The sequence below is a fragment of the Zalophus californianus genome, chromosome 6, assembly GCF_009762305.2.
Source record: "Zalophus californianus isolate mZalCal1 chromosome 6, mZalCal1.pri.v2, whole genome shotgun sequence".
NCBI classification, from domain to species: domain Eukaryota; kingdom Metazoa; phylum Chordata; class Mammalia; order Carnivora; family Otariidae; genus Zalophus; species Zalophus californianus.
The window spans coordinates 59,317,571-59,345,213 of record NC_045600.1 but is presented as its reverse complement, the minus strand read 5'-3'; the positions used below and the strand labels follow the sequence as shown (position 1 = coordinate 59,345,213).

At 33.0% G+C, this 27,643-nt stretch overlaps 1 protein-coding gene across 10 annotated transcripts in view; it reads left to right on the top strand.

Annotated features, from left to right (window-relative positions):
* Window positions 1–27,643, top strand: part of MIPOL1 (mirror-image polydactyly 1) — a 353,484-nt gene that overhangs the window by 67,001 nt on the left and 258,840 nt on the right. For 6 of the 10 annotated variants that reach the window (XM_027572040.2, XM_027572042.2, XM_027572043.2 and 3 more), the window contains 4 exons: window positions 5,684–5,903; window positions 7,501–7,651; window positions 9,005–9,110; window positions 26,651–26,780. In XM_027572040.2, coding sequence (XP_027427841.2) covers window positions 5,684–5,903; window positions 7,501–7,651; window positions 9,005–9,110; window positions 26,651–26,780 — 607 coding nt within the window. Of the gene's footprint in view, window positions 1–5,683; window positions 5,904–7,500; window positions 7,652–9,004; window positions 9,111–26,650; window positions 26,781–27,643 lie in introns of those variants that run through there. The other 4 variants (XM_027572045.2, XM_027572046.2, XM_027572048.2 and 1 more) reach the window with 2 other exon arrangements.

The following is a 27,643-nucleotide window of genomic DNA, read 5'->3' as shown; positions in this document are numbered from 1 at the left end:
ATTTGTTAGATCATGAAAATGGTCCATTGGAAACAGCACAAAAGTCACTAAAGTGACACAGGGTCTTCAAACGTATGTTGGGGATAGCTGAGGCACAGGTATTAAGATTCCCTGCAAATCTTTATGGAATCCACCCATTTTCCCCAGATGAATAAACTATCTCTAACAATAGCAATTTGAAGAATATCTAGTAGTAATCCTCTATAACATCATTTTCAGATGGCCATAGGATAAGCTTGTATGGTAGCGATAGCACAAGATATTAGTAGAAAAAATTGGGAAATATATTTGGTTTGAAGTAGTCAAATTCTCATGTCTAGTAATACAGTGTGCTCACAGAAGAGCAAATAAAGTAAATAAAGGAATTGATAGTAGTCATAAAAATTCCCTGTCATTTAACTCTCAGGAAAGATAGACATTGGGGAGGGTGTGTGCTATGGTGAGCGCTGTGAATTGTGTAAGACTGTTGAATCACAGACCTGTACCTCTGAAATAAATAATACATTATATGTTAAAAAAAAAAAAAGAAGATAGCAGGAAGGGAAAAATGAAGGGGGAGAAATCGGAGGGGGAGACGAGCCATGAGAGACTATGGACTCTGAGAAACAAACAGAGTTCTAGAGGTGAGGCAGATGGGGGGATGTGTTAGCCTGGTGATGGGTTTCCAAGAGGGCACATACTGCATGGAGCACTGGGTGTTATACGCAAACAATGAATCATGGAACACTACATCAAAAACTAATGATGTAATGTATGGTGATTAACATAATAAAAAAAAGACTTCAGAGTCTTATGAAGTATGAAGAGATTGATAATTTACTCTCTTAAGTCCATATGGAGAAATATATTTAAATAGTATTCTGTTCATCATAATGATGGAACAGTTAACAAGGACATTGATTATTAAACACTGAAGCAGATTACTAAAGAAGGTTATGGAGTTTCCATTTTAAACCATGTGAAAGAGAGGAATTAATAGAATAATTTTAGTTTTAAGCTTTCATCTGCCTAGAGATAAGAGTTTGAATCAGAAGTGAATATGTTTTTTCTTTTAAACACTTATCTTTCTAATTGAGTAGTGTACAAAACAGACCTATAACTTCTCTTTTTGTTGTATTGTATTGCCTTATAAACTTAAATTTCCTTATGCAATGCCTTTCAGGTGATGGGGCAATCCAGACAGCTCAACTGAAGCTTTTAGTAGCTTCACCCCATTATCACTTCATAATGGTCTTTTTTTTTTTTTTAAGATTTTATTTATTTATTTGACAGAGAGAGATACAGCGAGAGAGGAAACACAAGCAGGGGAAGTGGGAGAGGGAGAAGCAGGCTTCCCCCAGAGCAGGGAGCCCAATGTGGGGCTCGATCCCAACACCCTGGGATCATGACCCGAGCCACAGGCAGATGCTTAATGACTGAGGCACCAACGTGCCCCTGTAATGGTCTTTCTTCTGGGCTGGAGAGTTTAGGGAAAATAACTGACGACTGAGTTAGAGTCACTAACTCAGAAACTGAATTTAAGTCAGGCTTTGAAAAGAGTAAAGAAAACTTGGCAAAATGCAATATGATAGAGCTGTATCATCTTAAAATTTGACTTGAAAAGTCAAAGTATATCATGCCTGTGAGTTACTCTCAAATGTTATGGAAAAAATTACATGTGTAGATAGGCAGGTAGGTAGGTAGATTTGGAGAGAATGAATAATAAAGCAAATGGGCTAAAATGTTAACATCTGGAGAATCTGGGTGCCTTCACCCAGTATATAGGAATTATTTGTAGTGTTTTTGCAACTTTTTTATAAAACTGAAATTATTTCAAAGTAAAAGGATAAAAAGAAATGACTTACCTACAATCAGTTCCTGTCAGCTCTTTCATCTGTCTCTGTCTTCATCATGTTCATGCAGTCAGTGAAGTTTTGATTCTCATTTCTCTTTTCTTTTCTTACCATTTTTCTGAATGATTTCCATGTCTTAATAGGTGACACTTTTAGTACTCTAATTCCTTGATTTCTTCCTCTCCAAGTACCTTCACCATCAGTTTCATTAACCCATTCCCAGATGAACCACATCTTGGACTTTGTCCTACATATTACTCGTCTTAGAAATTTCTACTCCCTTACTATAACATCTTGTCAATTCAAGAAAGACATACAAGAAATGCCTGTTTTTCCAAAACTTATTCCTTCTCTGTACCCATGCGTGTTTTTTCCTGTTTTTTATTCTTACAGTCTGTCAACTTTTTCTTTACATCATCTAACTCGAACTCTTTAGTAACTGATTGCTTTGCACATCCCTACTTGCCTTTTATTGGAACAAATGCCTTTGTGAAATCTCCCCAGAGTCTTCTAGTTGAGCATCTGTATGTCTAGCATGTTTTTTATTTGGTCACTGTAGTCCTGATATAGTCCTTTTACATTGTATTCAAATCATTAGACCAGTTTGCCTTCCTCACTGTACTACAGAGTCCTTAAAGGGAGAGTCTGTTTCCCACTTGTCTTTGTTTTCCCCAGTACTTTCATACAGCATATCACATTGGAGGTTTTCCGTGGCTTATTAAATTAATGAACAAATAAATTAGATGGGTCAAACTTTCTATACAGAAGTTGAATTCTGATATAGGATAATGCAACATGGCAGAGTGGAAAAGCATTGAGAGAGGACTTAAGCAACATTTACTACAATAGTTGGCCAAAACATAGACGAAAGGAAAATTTTATAAATCAGCCTTGTTACCCTAAAGTAAAATTAAATTCTCCGTAGAAGAGTATGGATAGTCTGATTTGCAGAGGAGGCTCCAAATGTCTGGTAAGCAGTTACAGTTGGGAATCTAAAAGCTCTTAGTACAGAGTAAGATTAGAAACATCTAGAATTAATCAGAGCCAAGTCACGCAGTATGGAGTTCTTCAACAATAGTAAACATTTAGAATTCAAATTCAGAAGTACATTAGGACTAGCTGAGTTTATTTTAATAATACTATGAGGGATTATAATTACTATAATCCAGGAGGGATCCACAAAGAATCCTTTTATTGGGAAGAGCACACATCTGCTCTGAGTTCGGTGAAGATAGGGCAGTCCTGGGTGAAAAGGTGCTGATTTACCAAGAGTTCAGCAGATCATAAAATTTGGCATTCGGTAAGCTGAAGTAAGGAAGAGAGCTATAAATAAAGTAAGCAGATAGCAAATATAGATACCAGGGATGGAGTAAAGCAAACACTAGGAGGTTAGAAATAAAAAACTGAGAGGAGAAAGATGCTGAACTAGACCCAGAAATACAGAGGTAAAAATATGGAACAAGTTGTACATAGTGGTAAGATAATGGTAATATACATACTGATGTACATAATGTCCAAAGCAGATCAAAGAGTCAAGACTTAAGATTCTGAAGCAGTTGGTATTGTGTTGTCATGGAGTACTGGGGACTTTTTATAGCTGCAAGTGCTCCATGGTTCATCTTTTTATCTTTTGGGGAATCTTTGCGTCTCATAAACTGGAGAATAGTATAGGCAGGCCCTAATAGTAACTTTCTGATACATTTCTGGGGACAAGTTTTGTTATTTTGATATTGCTTTCAGTAACTACTTATAATTCTCTTTCATTTCAGTTATGGTTGATCCTTGAACAATCTGTTGGTTAGGGGCATCAACCCCATGCAGTCAGAAATTCACATATAGGGCACCTGGGTGGCTCAGTCAGATAATTGTCTGCCTTTGGCTCAGTTCATGATCTCAGGGTCCTGTGATCAAGTCCCTCATCGGACTCCCTGCTTCTCCCTCTCCCTCTGCCACTCGTGCTCATTCTCTCTCTCTCAAAAATAAATAAATAAAATCTTAAAAAAAAATTCACACGTAACGGTTGACTCCCCTAAAACGTTAACTACTTAATAGCCTACTGTTGACCAGAAGTCTTACCAATAATATAGTCAATTAACAAATATTTTGCATGTTATATGTATTATATACTGCATTCTTACAGTAAAGTAAGCTAGAGAAAGAAAATGTTACTAAGAAAATCATAAGAGAAAATACATTTACAATATTCTACGGTACTTTTGAAAAAAATTCATGGATGAGCAGAACTGTACAGTCCAGAGCCATGTGTTCAAGAGTCAACTGTACTTTTAAAGTTACATGGTAGTGTTAGAAAGCCTAATTTATTGACGATATAGTGGTATTCTTTAATGTCCATTTATAAAATTCCCTAACTTAGATTTTGGGGGTTCCATTCTACTAATACCAGCCTCTTTTAGAAAAGTAGCATGATGAACTTCTGAAGCAAATGATGAAATGTCAAAACCAACAAATAGTCTTCAGATACCTAGAATTGTTAGTTTATATCAAAACAATATAATGTTGAAATTTCATAGATAGCTTACAGATATAATTATGATAGCACATTCTCCCTATTTGTTTCCTCAAAGTGAAATTGAGGGGAATTTACTAAAAACAAGTAGTTTCTGATTTAGCTTCAGGCATCAACCAGATAATGTCCGGGACTTGGAGTTTATAACTGGTCACACCTAATTTCAGCATATCTACAAGCAAAGAATTTCTCCTTAAGGAATGAATACTTTGTGAAAGATAGCTTATTCATAAGTGCCCCTAATTTGTTTTTATTTTAAAACTACTGTCCTCTGCCTTTCTGCTTAAAAGGATTTTAAGTTTGACAGGTTGGAAAAGGCATCGTCAACAAACAGGTGAGCTTCACCTGCTTTTTAAAGTTCAAGTATTATTGATGCTGGAAATAATAAAGTATTTGTTACAATCAGTATTTGTGCCTATTGGTCTGATTTACTGGTAAAAGAGTTTGTTTTATGTACTTGTGTGTGTGTGTCATTTTCTTCCAAAAATTTCACTATATCATCAGATATACTATTTCTTTGAAATAGCTATTATTTACTAGTTACAGCTTAAAATAACAGCTTATGAGATAGCCAGGCTTTACAAAATAGATTTTCTAATGTATAATGTATATCTGATAAAAATGGACGTTAAAAATAATGCTTATATTCTGTTAATTTTAAAATTACGATAATGATGATAAAAATAATAGCTAACACTTACTGATGTGCCAAACACTAAGCCAAGTACTTTGCATGTATTAACCCAGTTAATCCTCAAAATAACTCAAGTAAAAATGCTATTATGTTCTCATTTTACAAACAAGAAACTTAGTCTTGAATGGGTAAGTAACTTGACCAAAGTTATGCACTTGGCAAAGCTGGAATTCTAACCCAGGCAGTCTGATACCAGAGTTGCATGCACAGTATCACTTCCCTATAATCATTAACTTATTGCGTCCTATTTTTTGAAATCTGGAAAAGAAATCTAGAAAATAAGGCCCCTACATCAGTGTTTCTCAGCTTTGATTGTATGCTGGAGCTATTTGGATGCTCCAACAGAGTTTGATTTAATTAGTATAAGATGTGTTCTGGGCTAAGGATTTCCAGAAACGCCTCAGGTTATTTCAACCTGCAGTCAAGGTTGTAAATCATTGCCCTAAATACCTACCAGAAGTGGAAAAACTATATTGTACATCCTTAGCTGATTACAATAGGAGTAAGACTAGTAAGTACATGTTTAAAGCTATGACAGCACCTATTTCCACAAAAATATTCATTTGAATGATTTAATATGTAGGTATGGTATTTCACATATCATTTGTTTTTGCTTTGTTTTAAATACAGAGATAGCCCATAGTTATCTTGAACAAGAGACTACAGGGAGAAATAAAAGTACAGAGCCGGATGAACAGCCAACTGTGAATTCTAAGGAAGGCATGCATCAGAAATCCAATGAATTAGTTAATGAAGCCACCCATGAGGACACAGAACTGCCAGGGCAGAGATCAAGGAATTTTCCTTATCCAGGTGATGAGACAGCTGACTGTACTACTAAAAAATCCAAGTGAGTGCTGCCAGCCCTAAATTTAGAAAACAAGATTGGGAGAACTCTCTCTTCTTCCCTTCCTCCTTCCTCCATTCATCCCTCCCTTTCTTTTTGGCTTGTGCTAAACTGGACATATAAACTTACTGGAATTTGGGCAATCTACCAGAGTTTTCTACTGTTTTCTTTACATTGGTGTAATGTCTGTAGATTGCTAAGTGAAAAAGCACAAGGTGAATTTAAATGAAGGCAAAATTGAATATTATTTTCTGTGTCCTTTCATTTTGGATCTGGAAATAACTGTTACGGTGATATAAATGGGAAATTAATCATCAGAGCCCAAAACTGGCATCTCTAGGACAAAATAAGCCCAAAGATGTGTTTTGGGTTTTGTTAGCATGATTTTTTGTTTAAATGAATTTGAATGCTTCTAGAAAAGGCCTTGTACTCTCTCCCATTTGTCTTCCTTATTATTTTCCATTCTGCAGCTTTTAACATTCACCTTACCTACTTATCCCAGGAAGAGATTTGATTTTGTGACACCTGTGACTTTTACCTCTATGGGATTGAAGTACTTTGATAATTAGTCATATATTTTGAAAATACTCCAGAATTACAAAAATTTCAATTACTATATATTCAATCCAAATAAAATCTGATTTAATACAGTATATTTTAACAGTTTTGCATACGAACAGCTAAATAAGTAAAATGATTATTTAAAAATTATTCAGTAGATATATTAATGAACATTAAACAATGTGGTAGATATATATTAATGTGTTCCTACTTTTTGGCAAACAGTTATATCATTACTAAAGTGCAGGTTTGGGATATACTTTTGGGGGATAGGAGTAGGGATGAATGAAGAAGTGATAAACATAGTAATAAATAGTAGAGATTGGGCTAAAGCCACAGTATGAAATATCTAATATCATTGCAACAGAAGAAATACGTAGTAGGTAGAGCTGCACTGACTGTCCCAGACCTCACTGCTTAACTTCGTAGGAACTCTAATAAGATTTACCTATGTTTACAACTTTAATATAATGCCTTCAAAAAATGGTCCATCTCTTTTCCCTTCCCTTCTTTATACTACTTGCTAACAAGTGGATACTGTTCTCAAATAGCATACAAAATGTCAAAAAAGTTTATTTACCATTAAATGTCACAGGACTAGGTTTTCATTTTTAATTTGTTTTGAGTTTAATAATGAAAAAATGATATTCTGTCAACCAAATTGCAAAAAGTATGATTGTTGTTCCCATTTTCCAGAAAGTGAGATAAGTTTCTAGACTCCTGACCAAAAGTATAAATTGAATTATTCACAACCCTTAAAACCTGAATTCTTTAAATGTACTGAACCATGAATCTCTGTAGAAGTTACTAAATGCTTTCCACAGATTTAGCTCTCTTAGTTGTTAGATTAGTACCTCTGTGAAATTGATGTATTTATCCTTTTTGATCCATAGTATTTTCTTAAGTGTATAAAAAGAGAAATTTAAAATTAAGTAACTTCACATGTTCTTTGTTAAAAATTAAATTTGTCTCTCTCATTTGCACTGTAAACCTTATAGATCCTGTATAGTAGAAATCATATGTGTATATTGTTTAACAGTTTTTTTTATTACAGCATTATGGAACATAGAGATAATCATTTGCATTGTGAGTGTATGATCCCTTGTCAAGTTACTTCAGACTTAGATAAAGAGAAGAAAATAGCATTTCTTCTAAAAGAATTGGACATTCTCAGAGCAAGCAATAAAAAGGTACAATAGAGAAAGCCTGATAATTGTACAATGTGCGTTTATCTGTTGACCTAAGTTTGCTTTGTTGCCCATCATAATTCAGTTTCATGCTGTACTTTCATCCTTTAATTGTATAGCTTTATGTTGTTGCCATACCATACCATCAGAGTATGACTGAGGTGAGACATTGGCCATAAAAAGCAATTTCTTTAATTTCCTCCCTGGCTGGCCTCTGATATCACTTCCTTTTTCATAAATCTATGATGCCCAGAGTAAGTACCTAAAAAAAAAAAAATTCAAGTTTTACTGTAGTAAAAGTTTACTTCAGTATTATGGAAAGTGAAAAATACAATGTACTGATTTCGTGTTACTTAAGTTTTTTTTCTTTTTTTATTAGTATCAATGCCCTGTATTTCACCTCAATGATATATGTCATTAAACTTTAAAGTCATAAGGCTCGACAATATTTTCACATTCCTTGTGTTGTTATATACTGCTGCATTTTGCCCAATCCAATTTGTCATGTCATGTTTTATCTTTCCTGACTCTTTCTAGTTACATTTCTTTGAGCTTTAAATAATGTTATTAAATAATGTTCATATTCTATGCCTTCTGTTTTTTTAACCTCTGCATACCTCTACATACCTTTCTGATTTTAATATTCTAGTTTTTTGACCTAATCATACCGAAGCATGTTGTTAGGAATGTTGATCATGCCTGACGGAAAACAACACAAATGACAAAACCTAGGGGAGAAATTAAAAAAACAAAAAACAAAACATTTGAGGGGTTCTGTATGAAAGTAGGAGATATTTTCTGTATTTTCATTTAGCAGTTATTTATTACATGCCAGTTATAAATCAGGTGCCAGTGCCAATTTAAATGGAATATGATGGGATAGCATTCTCAAAGGAGATTTGTTTCACATATTAAGATTATTATCTTAATTAATTTTGTTTCAAAATATTAGAATTACTAAGAGAAGCTGTAAAGCTGTGCTGTCCGTTATTTTATTAGGATAGTGCCTTCCAGGTGTTTTGCTTTAAGACAAAAGAACAGGTCAGATTGCCTTATGCAGTAGTTATTTTTAATAATTATGTTATTCCTTCTTTAATTTCATTTACCTGTATACACACATACAAATTAAGTGTATATCAAAATGTTTTTGTAATTTCTATATCATTATAGGTAATTATTACTTTATGGAATATCTTAAAATTTTAAATATTGTGGGGTACCCCCTGGAGTTATATATTTACACAGTTAAATGTAATATAGAAGGGCTTAGAAAAAATAATTTCTACTTCTGGGATTAAGTATATTTCTGCAAGAAATATTTCAAATAAGAATCTGTGTTTTTTCAATGTGTTTTAGCTTCAAGAAAAATTGTATAAAGAAGATAAGGAACAGAGAAAACTAAAGCTTAAGCTGGAACTCCAGGAGAAAGCAACAGAAGCTTATATTGCTGAAAAGACAGCAGGTATAGTAGATGAGTATTAACATTTGGTCTTAAAAATCATACACAAGGTTATTATATGATGTGGCTTGGTGAATACTAGCATACTAGCTTATTTGCCAAAGGAGGGGAGGCTCTCTCTGTCTTTTTTTTTTTTTTTTTTTTTGGCTGCATAGAAAATAGGTGGCTTTAACATCCTGGTACTGGTATTAGTGAGAGCTTTACCTGTATTCATACTGATTTGGGCATTAAATGCATTGTTAACACCATGTCAATCCAATCACAAAAAGGTTGTTTGTTTTGTTGGAAGGACCTGAACAAACAAGGGGAAATAATGATTACCAGTGCCTCTACCTTTCAACCAGCAGTTCAAATACCACTTATTGTTTTAGCTCGTTGAGAGGAAATACTTCTCTTCTGTGTGAAAATAGTCATATATTCATTGCCAGTGGAAACCTACATTTGATTCAAAAATCTGTTTTGTGCAATTAATAAATTTTCGTCTGATGATGTGGATGATGATGGAGATAATATTTTCACTGAGAAGATTAAAATGAAAGGTTGCCAGAGTTTAAGATTATAAATGACTGCCTTAAATATGTTTTGGAGTCTATCTTTACTCACAGGTCTTTGCATGGAGAAATTTTTTTTAATGTATCTGTGATATGTTACAGATAAGATCAGATGATTCTCAATAGTCTGTGACTCTCTTCCTCACACTGTTTTATGTTAAGGATAGAAATCTCGTAGTATAATAGAAATTAACATGCAGAGGCATTTTAAAGGTTACTTATTCTAACGTTTTTGTATCAATTGGAATGATTTTAAGAAAAAATTGTATTTTGTGATTAGTTTGAAGTTATAATCATATTTTATGAGCTACATTAGGCTGGTTGCATATATGGAAGAATCCTGGTATTTTAGGTCATACATATTCACTGGTATAGCCTGTCTATGCGAAATAGAACTAAACATCACTATGAAAATAAAACTAAAATTACCATAAATAAATACTCCAGCTAAAATAATAAATTGTTGCTTTTCTGTTAATGTTAAACTACCATGAATGTTTTGTTTCTTATTTAGTGGAGAAATATGAGGCTAATATATTTTAAGTATATATAAAATGAATAATTCAGATATAAATTTGGAACAATTTGGAAGTGTCTTGGTTTTTTATAATCAAATATGTATATACTAATTGCTAGGAAGGTATTAAAAGAAGTACATTTGTTTGAAGGAGTTTGCATCATAATATGACTTTGCATGTGCCTTCCAGGAGTAATTTGGCAAGATTTAGGCCATTTAGGCCATTTCACTGATGAAAAGCATGAATTGATATGTCTGCATAGATGATTTATGTCTTGGAGGGGAAAAGTCATTAAGAAGTATTATCTACTCTTAAAACTTTTGTATGATATAGCTAATCATCTACTTCAAATATTTACTTATTTGTATATATTTAAGACTTCCCTTTGAATAAATAGTATGAATCATGCATGCATAAATTGGAAAGAATTTGATTGCTTTACGATTATTGTTAATCAAATATTTCTTATTAATGATACAATATTATTTTAGTAAATGTTTGAAAAATGTTTAGTATTTTTTGGTAGTCTCCTAAATTGATAAAATAGCAGTGCTATATAGTTTCTCTGGAACAAAGCAATCGAGTTAAAAGAGATACATCCAACCATTTAGTTACAAAAATGACAAAAATGAAAATCCTTTAAAGTTTTTTTAAAGTATAAATTTTCAGTGTGTATCTTTTTAATGTTTCAGTTCTATCTTCTAAAAAAGATTAAAGATATTTTACTTGTGACATTAGAATCATCGTAATATGTCAAAAATTTTTTTAAAAACTGAATTGCTTAAATCCATTGGTTTGAAACTATAAGAAATTCATTAAGTGATTCTTGGTAGACTCATCATTTTTTTCATATTTTCTTATACATACAGTCTTAAATAGCTTATTTTCTATCCAACTGGTAGTAAGTGTAGTCAAAAAGCAAAACACAGTAACAAAAACAACTATGTCAGTACCTTAATAGAAAGAGGAACATTATAGGAATATGATTACATGTGAAAAATATTTTCTTTAGTATCATATGGAAGGATAATAATCCATATAATGAGAACAAAAAAAATCCACATAAATATTGATGTTTGTTTCTTTCATTGCTTATTTTCATATTCAAAATAAAAAGTGTACTTGGTTAAGTTTATAAATATGTACACACATTTATGTATTATGATGTACTTAGGCGGAATATAAATGTTTAAAAAAATCAAGATATCCCACCATTAGAAGAAATACATGCAAAAAATCTCTAAACATTGGAAATTGCAAATAAGATACAAAAATGTATGTTTATAGATTTTTCAGATAAAATGTTAATTAAAATAGGAGGTACTCAAAGGAAATAGAAGCCATTTCCTTGCAATATAGGATACAAAGATTTATATGTAAGAATGTTCATATCAGTATTTGTTAGGATAGCCAGAAAATTAAAATCAATTAAACACTAGCAGAATGGTTAAATAAATTCAGATGTGTTTATACTGTCCGACATCATGCAATAACTAAAAACCATTTCTGAATAATATTTGGTGATATGAGAAGATCTTCACAACAACATTAAGTGAAAAGTAGGGGAAAACTGTATTTAAGTATAATTTTGTTAAATATATTTGTACATGTTACATTATATGAAACAAAAGGCAAATTTGGGTAGTTATTAATGGATGTATTAATGTTTCAATTAAGTTTTCTGCCCTTTTAAGTTTTCTACAATGAGTATGGATTAGATTTAGTATTAGTACTACTATGATTAGAGATTAGTATTGCTAATCACTAATGATGTGATTTTTTAAAAAAATTGCTTGCTTTCTAATCTTAGGATGACTCCTGTGATAGGTTTGATACATAAAGACCACATAAACCAAAGTTTTATGAAATTCATATGATGGGTATGATCCAATCTTGTCATTTTACCTATGCCATTTTTGTTGTCTTTCAGATTTTCTCATTTGTTTTTGTCTTAATGTGTGTTATGTAACTTATGTATATATTTCTTCCCACCTGATTGAATATAAGAATAAGAATCTGGTGTAGTCGGGAGGCCTGGGTGGCTTAGTTGGTTAGGCGTCTGCCTTCGGCTCAGGTCATGATCCCAGGGTCTTGGGATCGAGTCCTGCATCGGGCTCCTTGCTTAGTGGGGAATCTGCTTCTCCCTCTGCCTACCGCTCCCCCTGCTTGTGCTCTCTCTCTCTCTCTTTGACAAATAAATAAAATCTTAAAAAAAACAAAAATACTCTGGTGTAGTCAAAACCACATAAGTTCTCTGTGAGGCACATTGAAATAATGGGAAAACCAGAAGCCTTGGAATCAGATTGAGGTTCAAATCACAGCTTTGATACTTAATACCAACTGTATGCCTTTGGGCAAGTTACTTATTAGCTTCTTCAGGTTTACTTTCTCCCATGTAAGATGTGAATATTAACTAATTTACCAGATAATTTTAAGGATTATAGATAATATATAAAAGCACCTAATATATGACTGGCACTCAGTAAGTTGTAGCTAATAGTAATATTGATTATTTCTATCTTTTTAAAACTCTTAAATCTTTGATAATATCAGAAGTCATGGAAAGATTTTTGTTCTGTTTGGCTTTTAATTAAAAATGCATTTTACTTAAATGTGAATCCAAAATAAAAGAAATGGGATACAAAGGCTTTGGGCTTTAATCTAATGTATACCTATAATAAACCTTCATGTAGACTATTAAAATAGTGTTAAGCCTGTTTCCTTTACTTCCCTGTTGGCTTTTACATCATGTGAATACTGTCACTCTAATGTGATCTCATGAGAGTTTGAAACTCAGTTTTTTCCTCTATTGTGATAAAATCTCAAATGGTTGACCTTTTACCCTCCCCTTTTTTGACATCACCATCACCATCATTACTATTTTTATTAGGCACTTTATAGGAATTAAGCTAATTTCTTTAAAAATCAAATAAGAAATATTTATTGAAGGGTCATTATGTACCAGGCATTGTGTTAGGCACTGGGTATACGCCAGCAAATAAGGCAGATTTGGGATTTCAGACATTTCTTCTTGACTGCAATCACTTTTCACTCATAATACACTATTGAAATAGGTAGTGATTAAATGTTCAGACTTTGGATTCAGACCTTTGTTCTAATCTTTTTATCACTTATGTGTAAGTGACAGCGTCACTAAGCTTTGGTTAAAACTTATTTTATAGGTTGCTGTGACATTTAAGTGAGATGATGTTTATGAAGTGCTTAACCCATAGGCACTCAAGATGTCATCATCTTGCTTTCTCAAGACTCCTTGAGATATACTCAAAAGTAACTATCCCATAACTATTTATATATGGTTTTGTTTCTCAAAGGATTCATACGTATTTCTTTTTTAAAAATAATTTATCAAGTATTTTTATTTCATTTATCTCCACAGTTTTCAATTGCCCTTGATTTTAAGATTTAACCTTACTTAAAAATTTTGAAAATATGAAAATTATTTTTTTTAATCTTTACAAAAAAGAAAATAAAGGAAAAATATATAGTAAGTAGGTCTTACTTACTTAGCAAAAGCTGAAATGACCAGGTCATTCCCTATGTGTTAACATTGGAAAATCTCATTGGAGCTATTTAGGACTTTTTACTGTGTTTTAACTCACTAACTTGTACATGTGGATAAGATTATTTGAAAATCACTGACATATATGACCTTTAAATACTAGGGGATATTTTAGAGAAGCACAGCAGAAACATTGACTCTCTACTTTTTACTATTTCTTTTCATCTAAATAAAATGTTTAAACCACAAACACTTCAAAATTTGTTTTGAGTTTGACAGTGACAGTATTGTATGGCCTGTTGCAACCATTAATTTACTCTTAGGTCAGTAATGTAGTTATAAGTTTAAAAATAACTTGTTCAATTAAACCTTTTCAGTTTTCCTAAATAGGCTCAGTGGATATTATGTAGTGTAATATCTCTTAATTTTTATTACTGTATTCCATTTATAGTATACAAATGATGCTTAAATTTTATACATAAGAATATTTAGTTTTTTATGTTATTTTGTTATATTTAAAATATATTTCTTTAAAAGCCTTATTTTTTCTATTTCTTAAATGTTCACTTTAGAGTCTCTGCTTTATATGTTAGTTATTTTTCTTTCTTGCATGTCATCCATTAAAGATTAGCTGTGGAAGGTTGGAGCATGGAGAGATTATGAATGACAGAACAACTCCTGTAGAATAATAATCAGTTTTTGGTATTTAATGCTGTTTGACTTTTGCAGACACATTTCTTATTAACCTTTGGTACAAAGAGAAATCCAGGTTCCTGATATCTCATGGAGAAGATGAATTTGAGATCCTCTTCCAATTAAACTGAAATAAGGCCAATATTGGGTTTTAGCCAAAAGAACTCCTTAGTTTCTAAGTCTTGTGTTTATAAATCTCTCTCTCTCTCTCTCTCTCTCTCTCTCTCTCTCTCTCTCTCTCTCCATCCATCTATCTTAGTTACATTTTACATATAATTCAGTGGCTACATAATTTGCTTATCTTGCTGTACTGATTCTGCAAGCATTTAATCTGCTTTTTACAGCTTAGGTCTTTAAACATAGATTTTTTTCTCTGCACCCAAATTTAGACTGATATTTTATAAATTAAAAAAAAATATTGTCAAGCTCTTCTTATTACAGAGAATGTTCATTTGTTTTTGGTAGGAGGGAGAGGAGTTTAATTGTAATTGCCCAAAGCATCAGAACATAGAATCCATGAAACTTGCAACTTAAGTTTTTCTAGCTTAACATATAAATATTATAAGTATAGATATATAATCATTATAGCAAATACATTAAGACACTACAACCAATTAACATTGAAAAATAAAAGTTGTTGTGTCACAGAAAACATTTACATTGTTCTCTTTTCAAAAAAGTATTTATTACTGTATACCATATCTCAGATGATATTGACCATCTAATGATTAAGAACAAGAATGAGGGGATCCTGGGTGGCTCAGTCGTTAAGCGTCTGCCTTCGACTCAGGTCATGATCCCAGAGTCCTGGGATCGAGTCCTGCATCGGGCTCCCTACAAGGCAGGAAGCCTGCTTCTCCCTCTCCCGCTCCCCCTGCTTGTGTTCCCTCTCGCTGTGTCTCTCTCTGTCAAGTAAATAAATAAAAAATCTTAAAAAAAAAAAAAACAAGAGTGAGTTTTATATATCAGAGGAAGATAATGTAATACTTTTAAAAAATAATACGTTAGAATACTATTTTTCTGTGTATATAATGGGCATTACTAAAATATGATAGCCTGTAATCTAACACTGAAATGTATTCACAGTATTATAATGGAGAAATACATACATATCTATATTGATTTTTTCTTTTTTTTTTTAAGATTTTATTCATTTGAGAGAGAGAGACAGAGACAGAGAAAGCACAAGCAGGGGGGAAGGCAGAGGGAAATGGAGAAGGAGACTCCCTGCTAAGCTGGGAGCCCAACATGGGGCTTGATCCCAGGACCTGAGCTGAAGGCAGATGCTTACCCATCTGAGCCACCCAGGTACCCCTATATGGATGTTTTCATATCCATATCATCTTTTAATTTGGAAGGAAAAAGGATTTCAAGAATATGACCAGTTTCAGATAAAAACAAAAAGCTCAATTCTGTAAAATATAGCAGTTAGAAATACTGGTGGGTAGAATATTGATTATATTATTATCTTTGGCTGCAGAATCCTGTGGGTGTAAATCAGGATTAATTATGATGAGTGCCATGTGAAATAATGCTTGAGGGTAGAGTATAGCCAATTTTGTAAGCTCTTTCCCTAGGAAAGTTTGTAATTTTTTTGGAAAAAACAAAATAAACATTGAGTAAACAAAGAAAGCATTATGCATAAAAATAACCAACAACTGAAATATTTAATTAGGTCTGGTATACTATGAAATTTACCCTGGTGTCAAGCAGTTGAGAGCATATCATCTAATTAGAATAACAGAAAAATTTTCAGAAAATGATTCTTAAAACTTTTTCCATATGTTTAGTTAATTCTGAAGAAGAAATGATCTTGAAAAAATTTTAGATAGCAGTTATATTTTATAGAATTTTCATATTGGTATTTAATTAAAATTTAAAGTAGATATTTTATGCAGAAGGTAAGTTAAGTACCTCTAAAAATTGTATTTCAAAAGTGCATAAAATAATTGATACTGGTTTTAATACTTCTGGGAAAAGCTTATCTCTCACAATAACATTTTTAGCTCTAATATCAGATATATTAAATGTTTGAATGTAAATAGGATATTCTTAGAAAATATTCTTACATACTCTGAGTTTTCTGTACTAAGTATATGTATATAATAATTCAGGGTTTTGCAAAAAAAAGTTCTTATTTTATAGTTTTGCTACTAAAACTTACTATTTGTATATTTTTCTAATTAATTTTTAACAGTTTCTGTACTGTTGATAAGTATATATGTACTAGCAACTTTACAGAGGAAAATTTGAAAGTGTATTAAGAGCTTAAGAAACTGATACTTAATGCAGTAACCATACTTCTAGGAATTTGCCTCAGTAATTAGCTATGTATATACATAGAGATTTGCATACAAAGATGTTCATTACAGTATTATTTGTATAGTCAATAAATGAGAACAGTGTAAAATCTAATACTAGGAGTATCTTAGTTCTATCAAATATGGCATGTCCAAATGATAAAATCCCATGTAGTATTTCATATTTTTGAAGAATACTGAAGAATATAGGAATATATTCTGTTTAAGTATACACAGAAAATTACAAGATTATGTAAAATATTTGTCTATTTTTACAATGAGCCTGTATTATTTTAATCAGAAAAGGTTATTTACAAAATAATCATATAAAATGCTGAACATTGAAATACAGCTTTAGAAAAACTTAATAGTCTGGTCTGTAAAAGAAAAAATAGAGGCATCAAACTACTTGGAGTAGCTTGATTAATTTTCTATTGGTGTAGGACATTTACCATCTATGTTTAAATTTCCAATAACTCATTTATTCAAAGAGAGAATTTATAATTTCTAAGGAAATTAAAAAATGTAGTGTAATGTTTATGGTTCTGGAATATATATGTGGTGGTTTCATAAAATACTAGCATATTTGCAAGGAATCCATTTAACCAGTAAAGCAGTAGATACCCAGACAATCTGAAATTCTTTCAAATATAATAAAAGACCTGTTTTTCATAAAACTGTTATCTATATTTGTTACTTAGAATTTTGGAACATGAATTGTAATCAGTGATTTTTTTACATGTTTCAAATCTTGATGATATCTCTTTCCTTCGCTTTAGTTCAGCCTTTTCTATTTCTATAGCTACCTTGCGGATGTTAACAAATGGATTCTTTTTCTTGGTAAATGTCTATCCTCCAAATTAAGTTATTTAGAGAATCATGATCCAGTGTTTAAACTAGAATGTTTTCCAATACACTGCCTGACTTCTATTGTATTTTAAAAGTAGTTTGAGAAGTGTAGAATATGGGATTGTCAATAGACTTGGGTTCTACTAAGAAAATATGTACTCTGTCTTGACTCAATAAACTCATACTTAGTATGGTTCAGCTTCTTCATATTTACTCTTGCCCATATTAGAAAACAATTAGCTTACTAAACAAATTTGAGTATTTGGTTTTGGGGGGGTGATCCTCTCTGAATCTTCCTCGAATTTGCCTAAGAATTATAGTATATTTGATAACCATGTTTAAAAATGGAGATATCCAAATATTATTGTAAACACCCAATGATTTGTTTTACCTACAATATAAGTATTTTACTTGGTTGGCTTACATAGTAGCTAATAATATTTGTTAATGTAATTTAACTGCTGTGAACCTTTACTGAACAAATATTGAAATTTATTCAAGTCAAAGAAAGAGAATCTCTAATGACTTTTGTTAAAGCTTCTATTTAATAGTTAAGGAGAAAAGTTTGTATGACATACGAGATGCAATTAACAGTAGATTTTACATTTAATAAAAAGAAAGAAGCATGCGTATTTGCTTTATTCATTCCATCATAATTTGCATTAGAGCTGTGGGTGTTTAATGAGCAAATTCCAACTAAAATGCTATATTGATTTTCTACTGAACTTTGTAATAGTCATCTACCTTGGAAAAGCTCAGTGTTTACAGTTAAGTTTTCTTTACTAAAAATGTTTGAGGGTTGCATATTGATCCTTTGAAAGTACTGAATTCTAGAAAGAATCAGGTTTTTCATAATCAAATTTCACATATAACTTAATAGATGTTTAAAAATTAATTTTAGAAATACTTCTTAGCATTTATAAAATGTGTAATCAGATTTTATGTGTGTGTGTTTTATGGTACTTTAAAACCTAACCTTAGAATACTCAGAAGGCAATCTCCTTTAAATATACACATTATTTACCTCTTTAGAGTTGATAGCATTATAGAGGGGGAAAAAATATTTTCTCTTGATTAGCACAGGACCAAATAAGCCCTCGGTGTAAAGTGTTTAAGCAGAGCTATCCATACTTACTCTTAAAGCCCTTAACATTGCTAGTCTTACCTCTTTCATTAAAGTGTTATTGTATATAAAGTAGAACACAGCTTACATTAAAAGTCACTTTATAAACATCTCATCACACTTTACAGAAGTGAAAGGAAGCCTGTTGGCATTTAAAGTTTAGCAATTAGTATTTTAACCTTTTGATATGTCAGAATATTTCGGGACATGACACACATGTTTATCTGTACTTACATCACCGTGCAGCATCATTTTGTCCATCCTGTCTGACGTACAAATTAGAAGGGGGTTGGTTTTTTGTTTTTTTAGAAGTGTTTAAATTTTTTTTCATTGCTGTATAGTTGATACATGTTACATTAGTTTCACGTGTACAGCATAGTGATTGAACAACTCTACATGTTATGCTTTGTTCACAAGTATAGCTATCATCTGTCTATAATACAACACTATTAAACACTATTAAATACCATTGACTACATTCTCTGTGCCGTACCTTTCATCCTTATGACTTTTCCATTCCATAATTGGAAGTCTGTATCTCCCACTCTCCTTCACACATTTTGCCCATTCCCCCAGGACCTCCCTCTTTGGCACCCACTGGTTTATTCTCTATATTAATGGGACCATTTCTGTTTTTTGTTTATTTTTTTCTAATTTTGTTTTGTCTTTAGATTTATGTACAAGTGAAATCATATGGTATTTGTTTTTCTCTGTCTGATGTATTTCTCTCAGCATAATAATACCCTCTAAGTCCATCCATGTTGTCACAAATGGCAAGGTTTCATTCTTTTTTATGGCTGAAAAACAGTCCATTGTGTATATATATACCACATCTTCCTTATCCATTCATCTATCAGTGGACACTTGGGCTGCTTCCACATGTTGGCTTTTGTAAATAATGCTGCAACAAACGGAGTGAAAGTAGAAGTGTTTTATAATATAAAATTTTTAAAATATCTTAGAATATTGTGATATTTGGTATAAATTATTATGTCATTATAGTGTACAGTATACAATATAGAATGGGTTCTAAATAATTTTTCTTTCAGTTCCCATGTATAATTTTTGAATGCTAACAAAATACATACACATATATATATATGTATATGTGTGTGTATATGGGTATACATACATGTATATAAATGGTCCAAATTAATCAAAATCATCTTTTTAATATGTCTAGAAATGAAGCCACATTGGGCATCTGTGGATTGAGAGTGGAGATGGTAGTGGTGGCGTGGAACCAGTGTTTGTTGAGAATCTACTTATTTGGCCAAGAGCTTTCATATATTACTCACTTAATTTTTCCCTAACAACCATAAATGGTGGTATCATATACATTTTATGCACCTGAACTGAGACTAAAATAATTTAAAAATATGGAAAAACAGGTTTAGTAAAATAGTAATGTTTAGTATGTTGACACTTTGGATCTGAATCAAAGCCCATATTCTTCCTAATACACTATGTCGCTTTCTCTAAGCTGTTATGAATATCGTTCCTGGAAGGAAATTGCATACAATTATCAGGGGGAATTAAAACTCATTATTGTGTACTACATCATGGGCAGAAGTTTCTTTCAAAGTGGCAGAATGAACTGATACGTGGTAAGCTACAGAAAGCCACATAGCACCAATGATATACCTTAAAAAAAACTATGAAAATTGTGCTGGAAGGTACCAGTTCTTCCAAAAGCTGTGTTCATAACAAGAATTTCTTAACCTTATCTAACTGTTGATTAAAAGTATTTGATTTTATGCAAGTGTATATCCAGTTGTTTAGCACAATTTGTCATGGAGTTTGTTTATCCATTCATTTGTTGATTGAAATTTTTGTTTCTAGTTTGGGCTATTATAAACAAAGATGCTATGAATATCTGTGTGTAAGTCTTTGTATGCACATATGCTTTAATTTGTCTCGGATCAATACCTGTGAGTGAAATAGCTGAGTCTTATGGTAGGTGTATGTTTAACTTTTTAAGAAACTGACCAACTGTGATTGCACGGTCCTGTATTCCCACAGGCAGTGAATGGGGGTTCCAGTGGCTCTCCCTCCTTCCCAGCATCTTTAATCATGCTGTCATTCTAACCTTTGTAATAGGTATGTGGTGGTTATCTTGTAGTTTTAATTTGCATTTCTCTAATGACTAACGATGTTGAGCACCTTTTCTTGTGCTTATTTATCATCAGTATGTCTGCTTTGATAAAGTGTCTAGGGCTTTTGCCCATTTTTTTTTAAAGATTTTATTTATTTATTTGACAGAGAGAGACACAGCGAGAGAGGAACACAAGCAGGAGGAGTGGGAGAGGGAAAAGCAGGCTTCCCACCGAGCAGGGAGCCCAATGTGGGCTCGATCCCAGAACCCTGGGTTCATGACCTGAGCCAAAGGCAGACGCTTAACGACTGAGCCACCCAGGCGCCCTGGATTTTGCCCATTTTTAATTGGGTTTTTTTGTTTTCTTATTTTTGAGGTTTGAGAGTTTTAGAAATTATGTCAGGATGCAAGTCTTTTATCAGATATATGCTTCGCAATTATCTTTTTCTATCTGTGGCTTGTCTTTTCTTATCCATGTCTTTTGAAAAGTGGGGATTTTTAATTGAGTTAGATTGAAGTCCAATTTGTCAATTTTTAAAATGGGTTATATACTTTGGTACTATAGTTAAGAAAGCTTCACCTACCTAAATTCACGAAGGTTTTCTCCCAGAACATTTATAGTTTTAGGTTTTGTATTCATCTTGTGGAATAAAAGGTTATTTTACCTTTAAACAATTAATAAGAGTTATTGGGCGCCTGGGTGGCCCAGTCGTTAAGCATCTGCCTTCCGCTCAGGTCATGATCCCAGGGTCTTGGGATCAAGCCCTGCATCAGGCTCCCTGCTCAGCAGGAAGCCTGCTTCTCCCCCTCCCACTCTCCTTGCTTGTGTTCCCTCTCTCGCTGTGTCTCTCTCTGTCAAATAAATAAATAAAATCTTTAAAAGAATTAATAAAAATTACTAAAATAGCAAACTAAGAGAAAAACAAATATCACATTCAAGGCCACACCACCTTCTTGTTTCAACTCTTATACTGTAAATAAGTGTTATAGTTGTGGCTTATTTAGTGTTAGATTTACTTCATTTTTGTGCCTTTTATTGGTGATTTCACTGTTTCAAACAGCCCCCAAGTGTAGTGCTGAAATACAATCTAGTGTTCCCTGAGTACCAGAAGGCTATGTTGGGAGTTACGGAGAAAATATGTGTTAGGTAAGTTTTGTTCAGGCATGAGTTACAGTGCCTTTGGCCATGGATTCAATGTTATTAAATCAAAGTACATGTTAAGCAAGTGTCTTTAAACAGAAACACACATAAACAGGGTTTAACCAACTGAGCCACCCAGGCGCCCCTAAACAGGGTTATGTATTAGTTGGTTGACAAAAATATTAGTCCGTTTCAGTTGATTAATTTTTTTGTCATTATAGGTCCTAATTTTGGTGCTTGTTTGCATGCCTGGCAATTGGATGCCATGATGAATTTTACCATTTTGGAAGCTATTTTGTATTCTTATAAAATATTTTTGAGCTTTCTAATCAGATGTACTTATGTTTTTTGGAAACAGGTCTCTCCTTTTGGGTCATGTTTTAAAGATATGCTAGATGTTACCAGAGCAGTGTTTAGGGTTGATTAATCCCCACTGCTGGGGCAGGACTCAGTCTTGCCTTTATGCAGTACCTCATGAATCTTGAGGTTTTCTGATCTGGCTGGTGGGAACAACATGCATTATTTTTGGTTTTCTGGAGCCCAAGGCACTGTTGCCTCTGATCCTTTCAGGTGGTTCTTTCCCCTGTATGGAGTAGTTTACTCACAGGTGCACTCAGTATTCAACTGACATTTTGAGGAAGACCCTCTGTACAACTCCAGAATTTTCTTTCTTTGCAGCTGTTTTTTCTCTTACAGTCTCTCTTGTGAATTCCGGCTGCTTTGGTTTCTCCAGATTTTATCTCTGCCCTCCCAAATTGTGGAATCAGCTGAGCTCCCCCTTGATTCTTCCCTTCCTGTGCCATATTCTGGAAATTCTGTGTATTAAGCTGGGCTAATTATAGGGCTCAACTCATTTGTTTGTTTCCTTACTGTCTTGAAAGCTGTCATCCTATATATTTTGTCCATTTTAAAAAATTGTTTTGGGGCACCTGGGTGGCTCAGTAGGTTAAGCAGCGTCTGCCTTCGTTCGGCTCAGGTCATGATCCCAGGGTTCTGGGATCAAGCCCCCCCGGCATTGGGCTTCCTGCTCAGCGTGGAGTCTGCTTTTCTCTCTCTGTGCACACTTTCTCTCTCTGTCTGGCAAATAAATAAAATCTTTTAAAAAATTGATTTAAGTGGAAGGACAAATCCAAATCCTGTTACTCCATCTTGACCAGAAGGACAAGTCTCTGTTGCTTAAAATTTAATCTTAACATGTACCTTCAGAAATTTTATCACACATGCTAACTTTTTTCTACTCTTAATATTTTTCTTTAAATCAGCTCAGCTTTTTAACCAGATAAATGTATTTTTTAATGTAGTGTTTCTTATTTAGTTTTAACATCTAAACAAAAGTACACCAATAACTGTGCAGTTTTATGAATCTCAGAAAGTGTGAACGAACTATGTAACCAGCACCCAGATCAAGAAACCAAATATCACCAATTATCCCAGAAATGTCCCTCATCCTTCCTTTCAGTACTCCTTCCAAAAGGTAATCATTATCCTAAGTTTAATAACTAGGTCATTTTTTGTGACCTTGTGATCTGTTTACTTCAGATAAATGAAGTAATAGAAAGTTACGTTCATATGGGCATCTGGCTCAACAAAGTGTTTCGGTAACAGAAATTTAAAATTTAATTAGACATTAAATTGAATGACACTAGGAGACATTATAGGCCTAATATACCCGTCACATTTTTGTAATATACATTAAAGTGATACATAACTGTTAAAAAACCGTGTTTTGCAACCTGTATTTTATGTAACATTGTCCTGGAGGAACCATGGTGATAGGTGATGCTGGGAAGGTGAGCTAGAACTGGACTCTAGTTTTCCTTGAATGCCACGCTGAGACTGTTGTTTTGTTTTGTTTTGTTTTGTTTTGTTTTGTTGTTTTTTGCTTTGAAATCTATGTAGCAGTAGCAAGAGGAGTAACCTGTTTGTCCTAAGGTTTTAAGAAGATCATCCTGCTGATACACTGAGACATGCTTAGTGAGGTCACCCGTCCTGTTTTCCTTTTCTCTAAAATTTATTCAGTACATGCTTCGCTCTTGGGTTCTGTTGTTTTACCCTTTTTGTTACGAATTGAATCCATTTTCTTTTTCTTTTTAATTTTATTGTCCTTACCTTGGTTCAGGATTTCATTATTTCTTACCTGAACTGTTACAGTAATCTACGATTGGGTCAGGGGGCACACACCATCCAGCCTGCAACTTTCTGCTGACCCCCACATCTTTCACATACACTCTATATGCCAACTTGTGGGTGTTTCCTTCTAAAGCACAGACTTGATCAAATTGTTTCTATTCTAGAAGTCTTTTAATGTAATATCTAAACTCTAGGATGGCATATGTATGTATATTTACTTCTGCGTAGCTTTACTTTCAAGGAATGGACCATTTATATGGGTTATTGAAGTGAATTCTTGCTTAGATTACTCCTCTAGTCTCCTAACTAGTCTCTGCTTCTATGCATGCCCACCTCCAGACTATTTCTCACTCAGAAACCAGAATTCCTTTTAGACTTCCACCATATAAATATGATGCTGTCTTTTCCTTGCTCAGGACACTCCATTGGCTACCATGATAGTTAGATGATACCTAAAATCCTTGCTATGGATCGCAAGGCCCATTGTGACCTCCCGGAGCTCTCACCCTTTATCACGGTGCTTCAGACACATTGGCCTTACAGCTTTTCCTCTAACACTTTTAGGGCCTTTGTATTACGTTTTATTCTGTTTATTAGTCTACTTTCAAATATATAGGTATAATATGGCTTCTCTTCCTTTATTTACACGTGCTGAAATGTCATTTATTTAAAAAGCCCTTTTCTGGCCACCTTTCCTAAATTAGTTTATTCTTCTCCCATCTTCCAAATCATTTTTTTTTTCTCTCACACACCCTTATTTTCTTTCAAAACCTTTACTTCTTTCTAACTATCTGCCTGTTTAATTTTGGCTGGCCCTGCTTTCTCTCTGCTGTCTTTCTCTCTGTAATAGAATGTATACATCTCCAGGAAGGTAAGGACTTTTAAGAACACTAGTCATACTACTTAAAACTGGATGGGTGACTGCCACAGAAATTTCATAAATATTTGATGAAAGAATAAATTAATGAATGAGTGAAGAAATGAATGAATATATTTCTCTTCCCTTAGGCTCACTTTCTTGAAAATGGTTTTGACTTTAGCTTTGCTGTTACATGTTCCACTTTATATTCTATTATGGAAAAGATATAGATGATTTACTCTCGGGGTTTTTTTCTTTTCTACCAGTTATAATTTAAATAATACAAGAATAACTCTTGATTAGCTATGCATTAATCTATGACAAATGTTAGCAAAAACCCAATGTTTTGTGAACTAAAAGAACATTTCAAACATCTTTCCTAAGTTTATTTTGTGGTTTGACAGTGTAAGTAAAATTTGGTTCAGTGATCTAGGTATTTGAGCTCTTTTTTGTCTAACATTGCAGTGATATTTTAAAAGTTATATAAGAATTGTGTAAGACTGTTGAATCACAGACCTGTACCTCTGAAACAAATAATACATTATATGGTAAAAAAAAAAAAAAAGAAGAAGAAGAAGATAGTAGGAAGGGAAAAATGAAGGGGGGCAAATTGGAGGGGGAGCTGACCCATGAGAGACTATGGACTCTGAGAAGGAAACTGAGGGTTCTAGAGGGGAGGGGGGAGGGGGATGGGTTAATCTGGTGATGGGTATTAAAGAGGGCACGTTCTGCATGGAGCACTGGGTGTTATTATGCAAACAATCATGGAACACTACATCAAAAACTAATGATGAAATGTATGGTGAGTAACATAACATAAAAAAAACTTCAAAAAAATAAATAAAATACAACATGAAGCTACAAAAAAAAGTTATATAAGATTTCAGGTAGAAATTATGCTTGAGAAATGACAATTTCAGATAACATCAAAGCTCCCTATGCCCTATGTAGTGCTGCACAAATCTAGATGAGACCATTTGTATTACGATCTATGTAAACGATGCTCTCTGGAGATGCGCAGTGCTAAAGAGCTCAGCTCTGCCCGTTTGCTTTTTCCTTGATCCCATTTTCTTTCCTTTTCTTCCACTATGCTACTGACATAACTACTATCCTGAAGTTGATGATTATCATTGCCATGCTTGTTTTAATATTTTTACTAATTGTGTTTGTCCATAAATGATAGGTAGAGTTGTTTTGCCTTGGACCTTGCAATTTTTGCTGTAATTTTATTCTTGAAATGTGTCCAGCTAATTCATTTTAAATGTTGTATTGTATTCCATTTTGAATGTTTAGTAATTTTTTAATTCTTGCTCCTGTTATTGGACAGCTAGGTTATTTCTAAGTTTTTGCTGTTATATAATGCTGCAGTAAACATTTTTTATACATGTTTCCTTGTGCACATGTGCAAGAATTTCTCTAGGCTGCATACTAAATAGGAGATTTGCCAGGTTATAGGCAAATCTTTAACTAATAAATATTGTCAACTTACTCAATGGCTGTAGAAATATATACACCTATCTGCAGTGTATGTGAGAGTTTCCTTTATTTCACAAGCTCACAGTATTTGTAATTATTTGACCTTTTAATTTGTGTTTTTATGGGTATGAAATGTATTTCAATTTTGTAGTAGCTTTTAAAAATGTTTTTTCAAGGATTAATTGATACTAATTTAATTTAGTAAAATAACAAAATTGTTTTTCTTATTGCTAAAAGTATGCATTTTTAAATTTTCTCTACTTAATTATGGATTATATATTTTGGTAGCTCTGGTTGAAGAAGTGTATTTTGCACAGAAGGAACGTGATGAAGCTATTATGTCTCGACTGCGGTTAGCCAATGAGGAGAGAGATGAAGCAATTGCACGAGCCAAACATATGGAAATGTCTCTAAAAGTGTATGTATACATTTAAAACTATATGTGACTTTTGGAGCATTTATAAAGTGCATGCATTATGTGGTAATTACATATTAAGAAGAGTTACTGATTGTTATATGGTTCACCAATAAATTTCGTATTCCCACAGTCATGCTGTGGTAGTTGGCATGTCAGGGATAACAGTCAAAAAAAGGGGGGGTGAGGGGGAATACACAGCACTCTCTGTACAATTACTCTCTCTACTTCTTGATAGCCTACTGTTGGTATACTTACTCTACCTTCCTTTGCGATGCCTCTTTTCTTCCCTCTTTTAGTATCACTTTCTTGATTTATTTAAACTATGTAGGTTCTTTCACTGCTCTCTGCTTAATATGCTCATTCCTATTCATCACTACTTTTTACTTTTATTAGGTGTAGCATAAAATATAATGACACTTGAAATAGGGTAGAGCCTGAGAATCTACATTTTTAACAAGCAACCTAGGTGATTCTGATATAGGTAAATAATGGACCATGCTTAGATAAATAATGCTCTAGAAATTCTCCAATTTTAATGTGATCACTTGGGAAATCTTTTTAAAATGCTCATTCTCATTCAGTAAGTATGGAGTGGAGCTATTCTGTTTTTCTTCAAGTTCCCTGATAATGTAAATGATGCTAGTCTAAGGAGTCAGATTTAGGTAAAGGCTCTAGAGCATCTAGAAATATACTACTTGTAAGATAGGTACAGTGTAGTAATGTAATATTTTATGATGATCCATCAATATACTTATTGAGTGTTTGCTCTGCCCGACATTGTGCTAGGCTCCATGGGGGATTACAGTAAAATACTAATTAAAACATTGTTCATTAGGGAGACAAAAAGTCATTAAATAATTAAC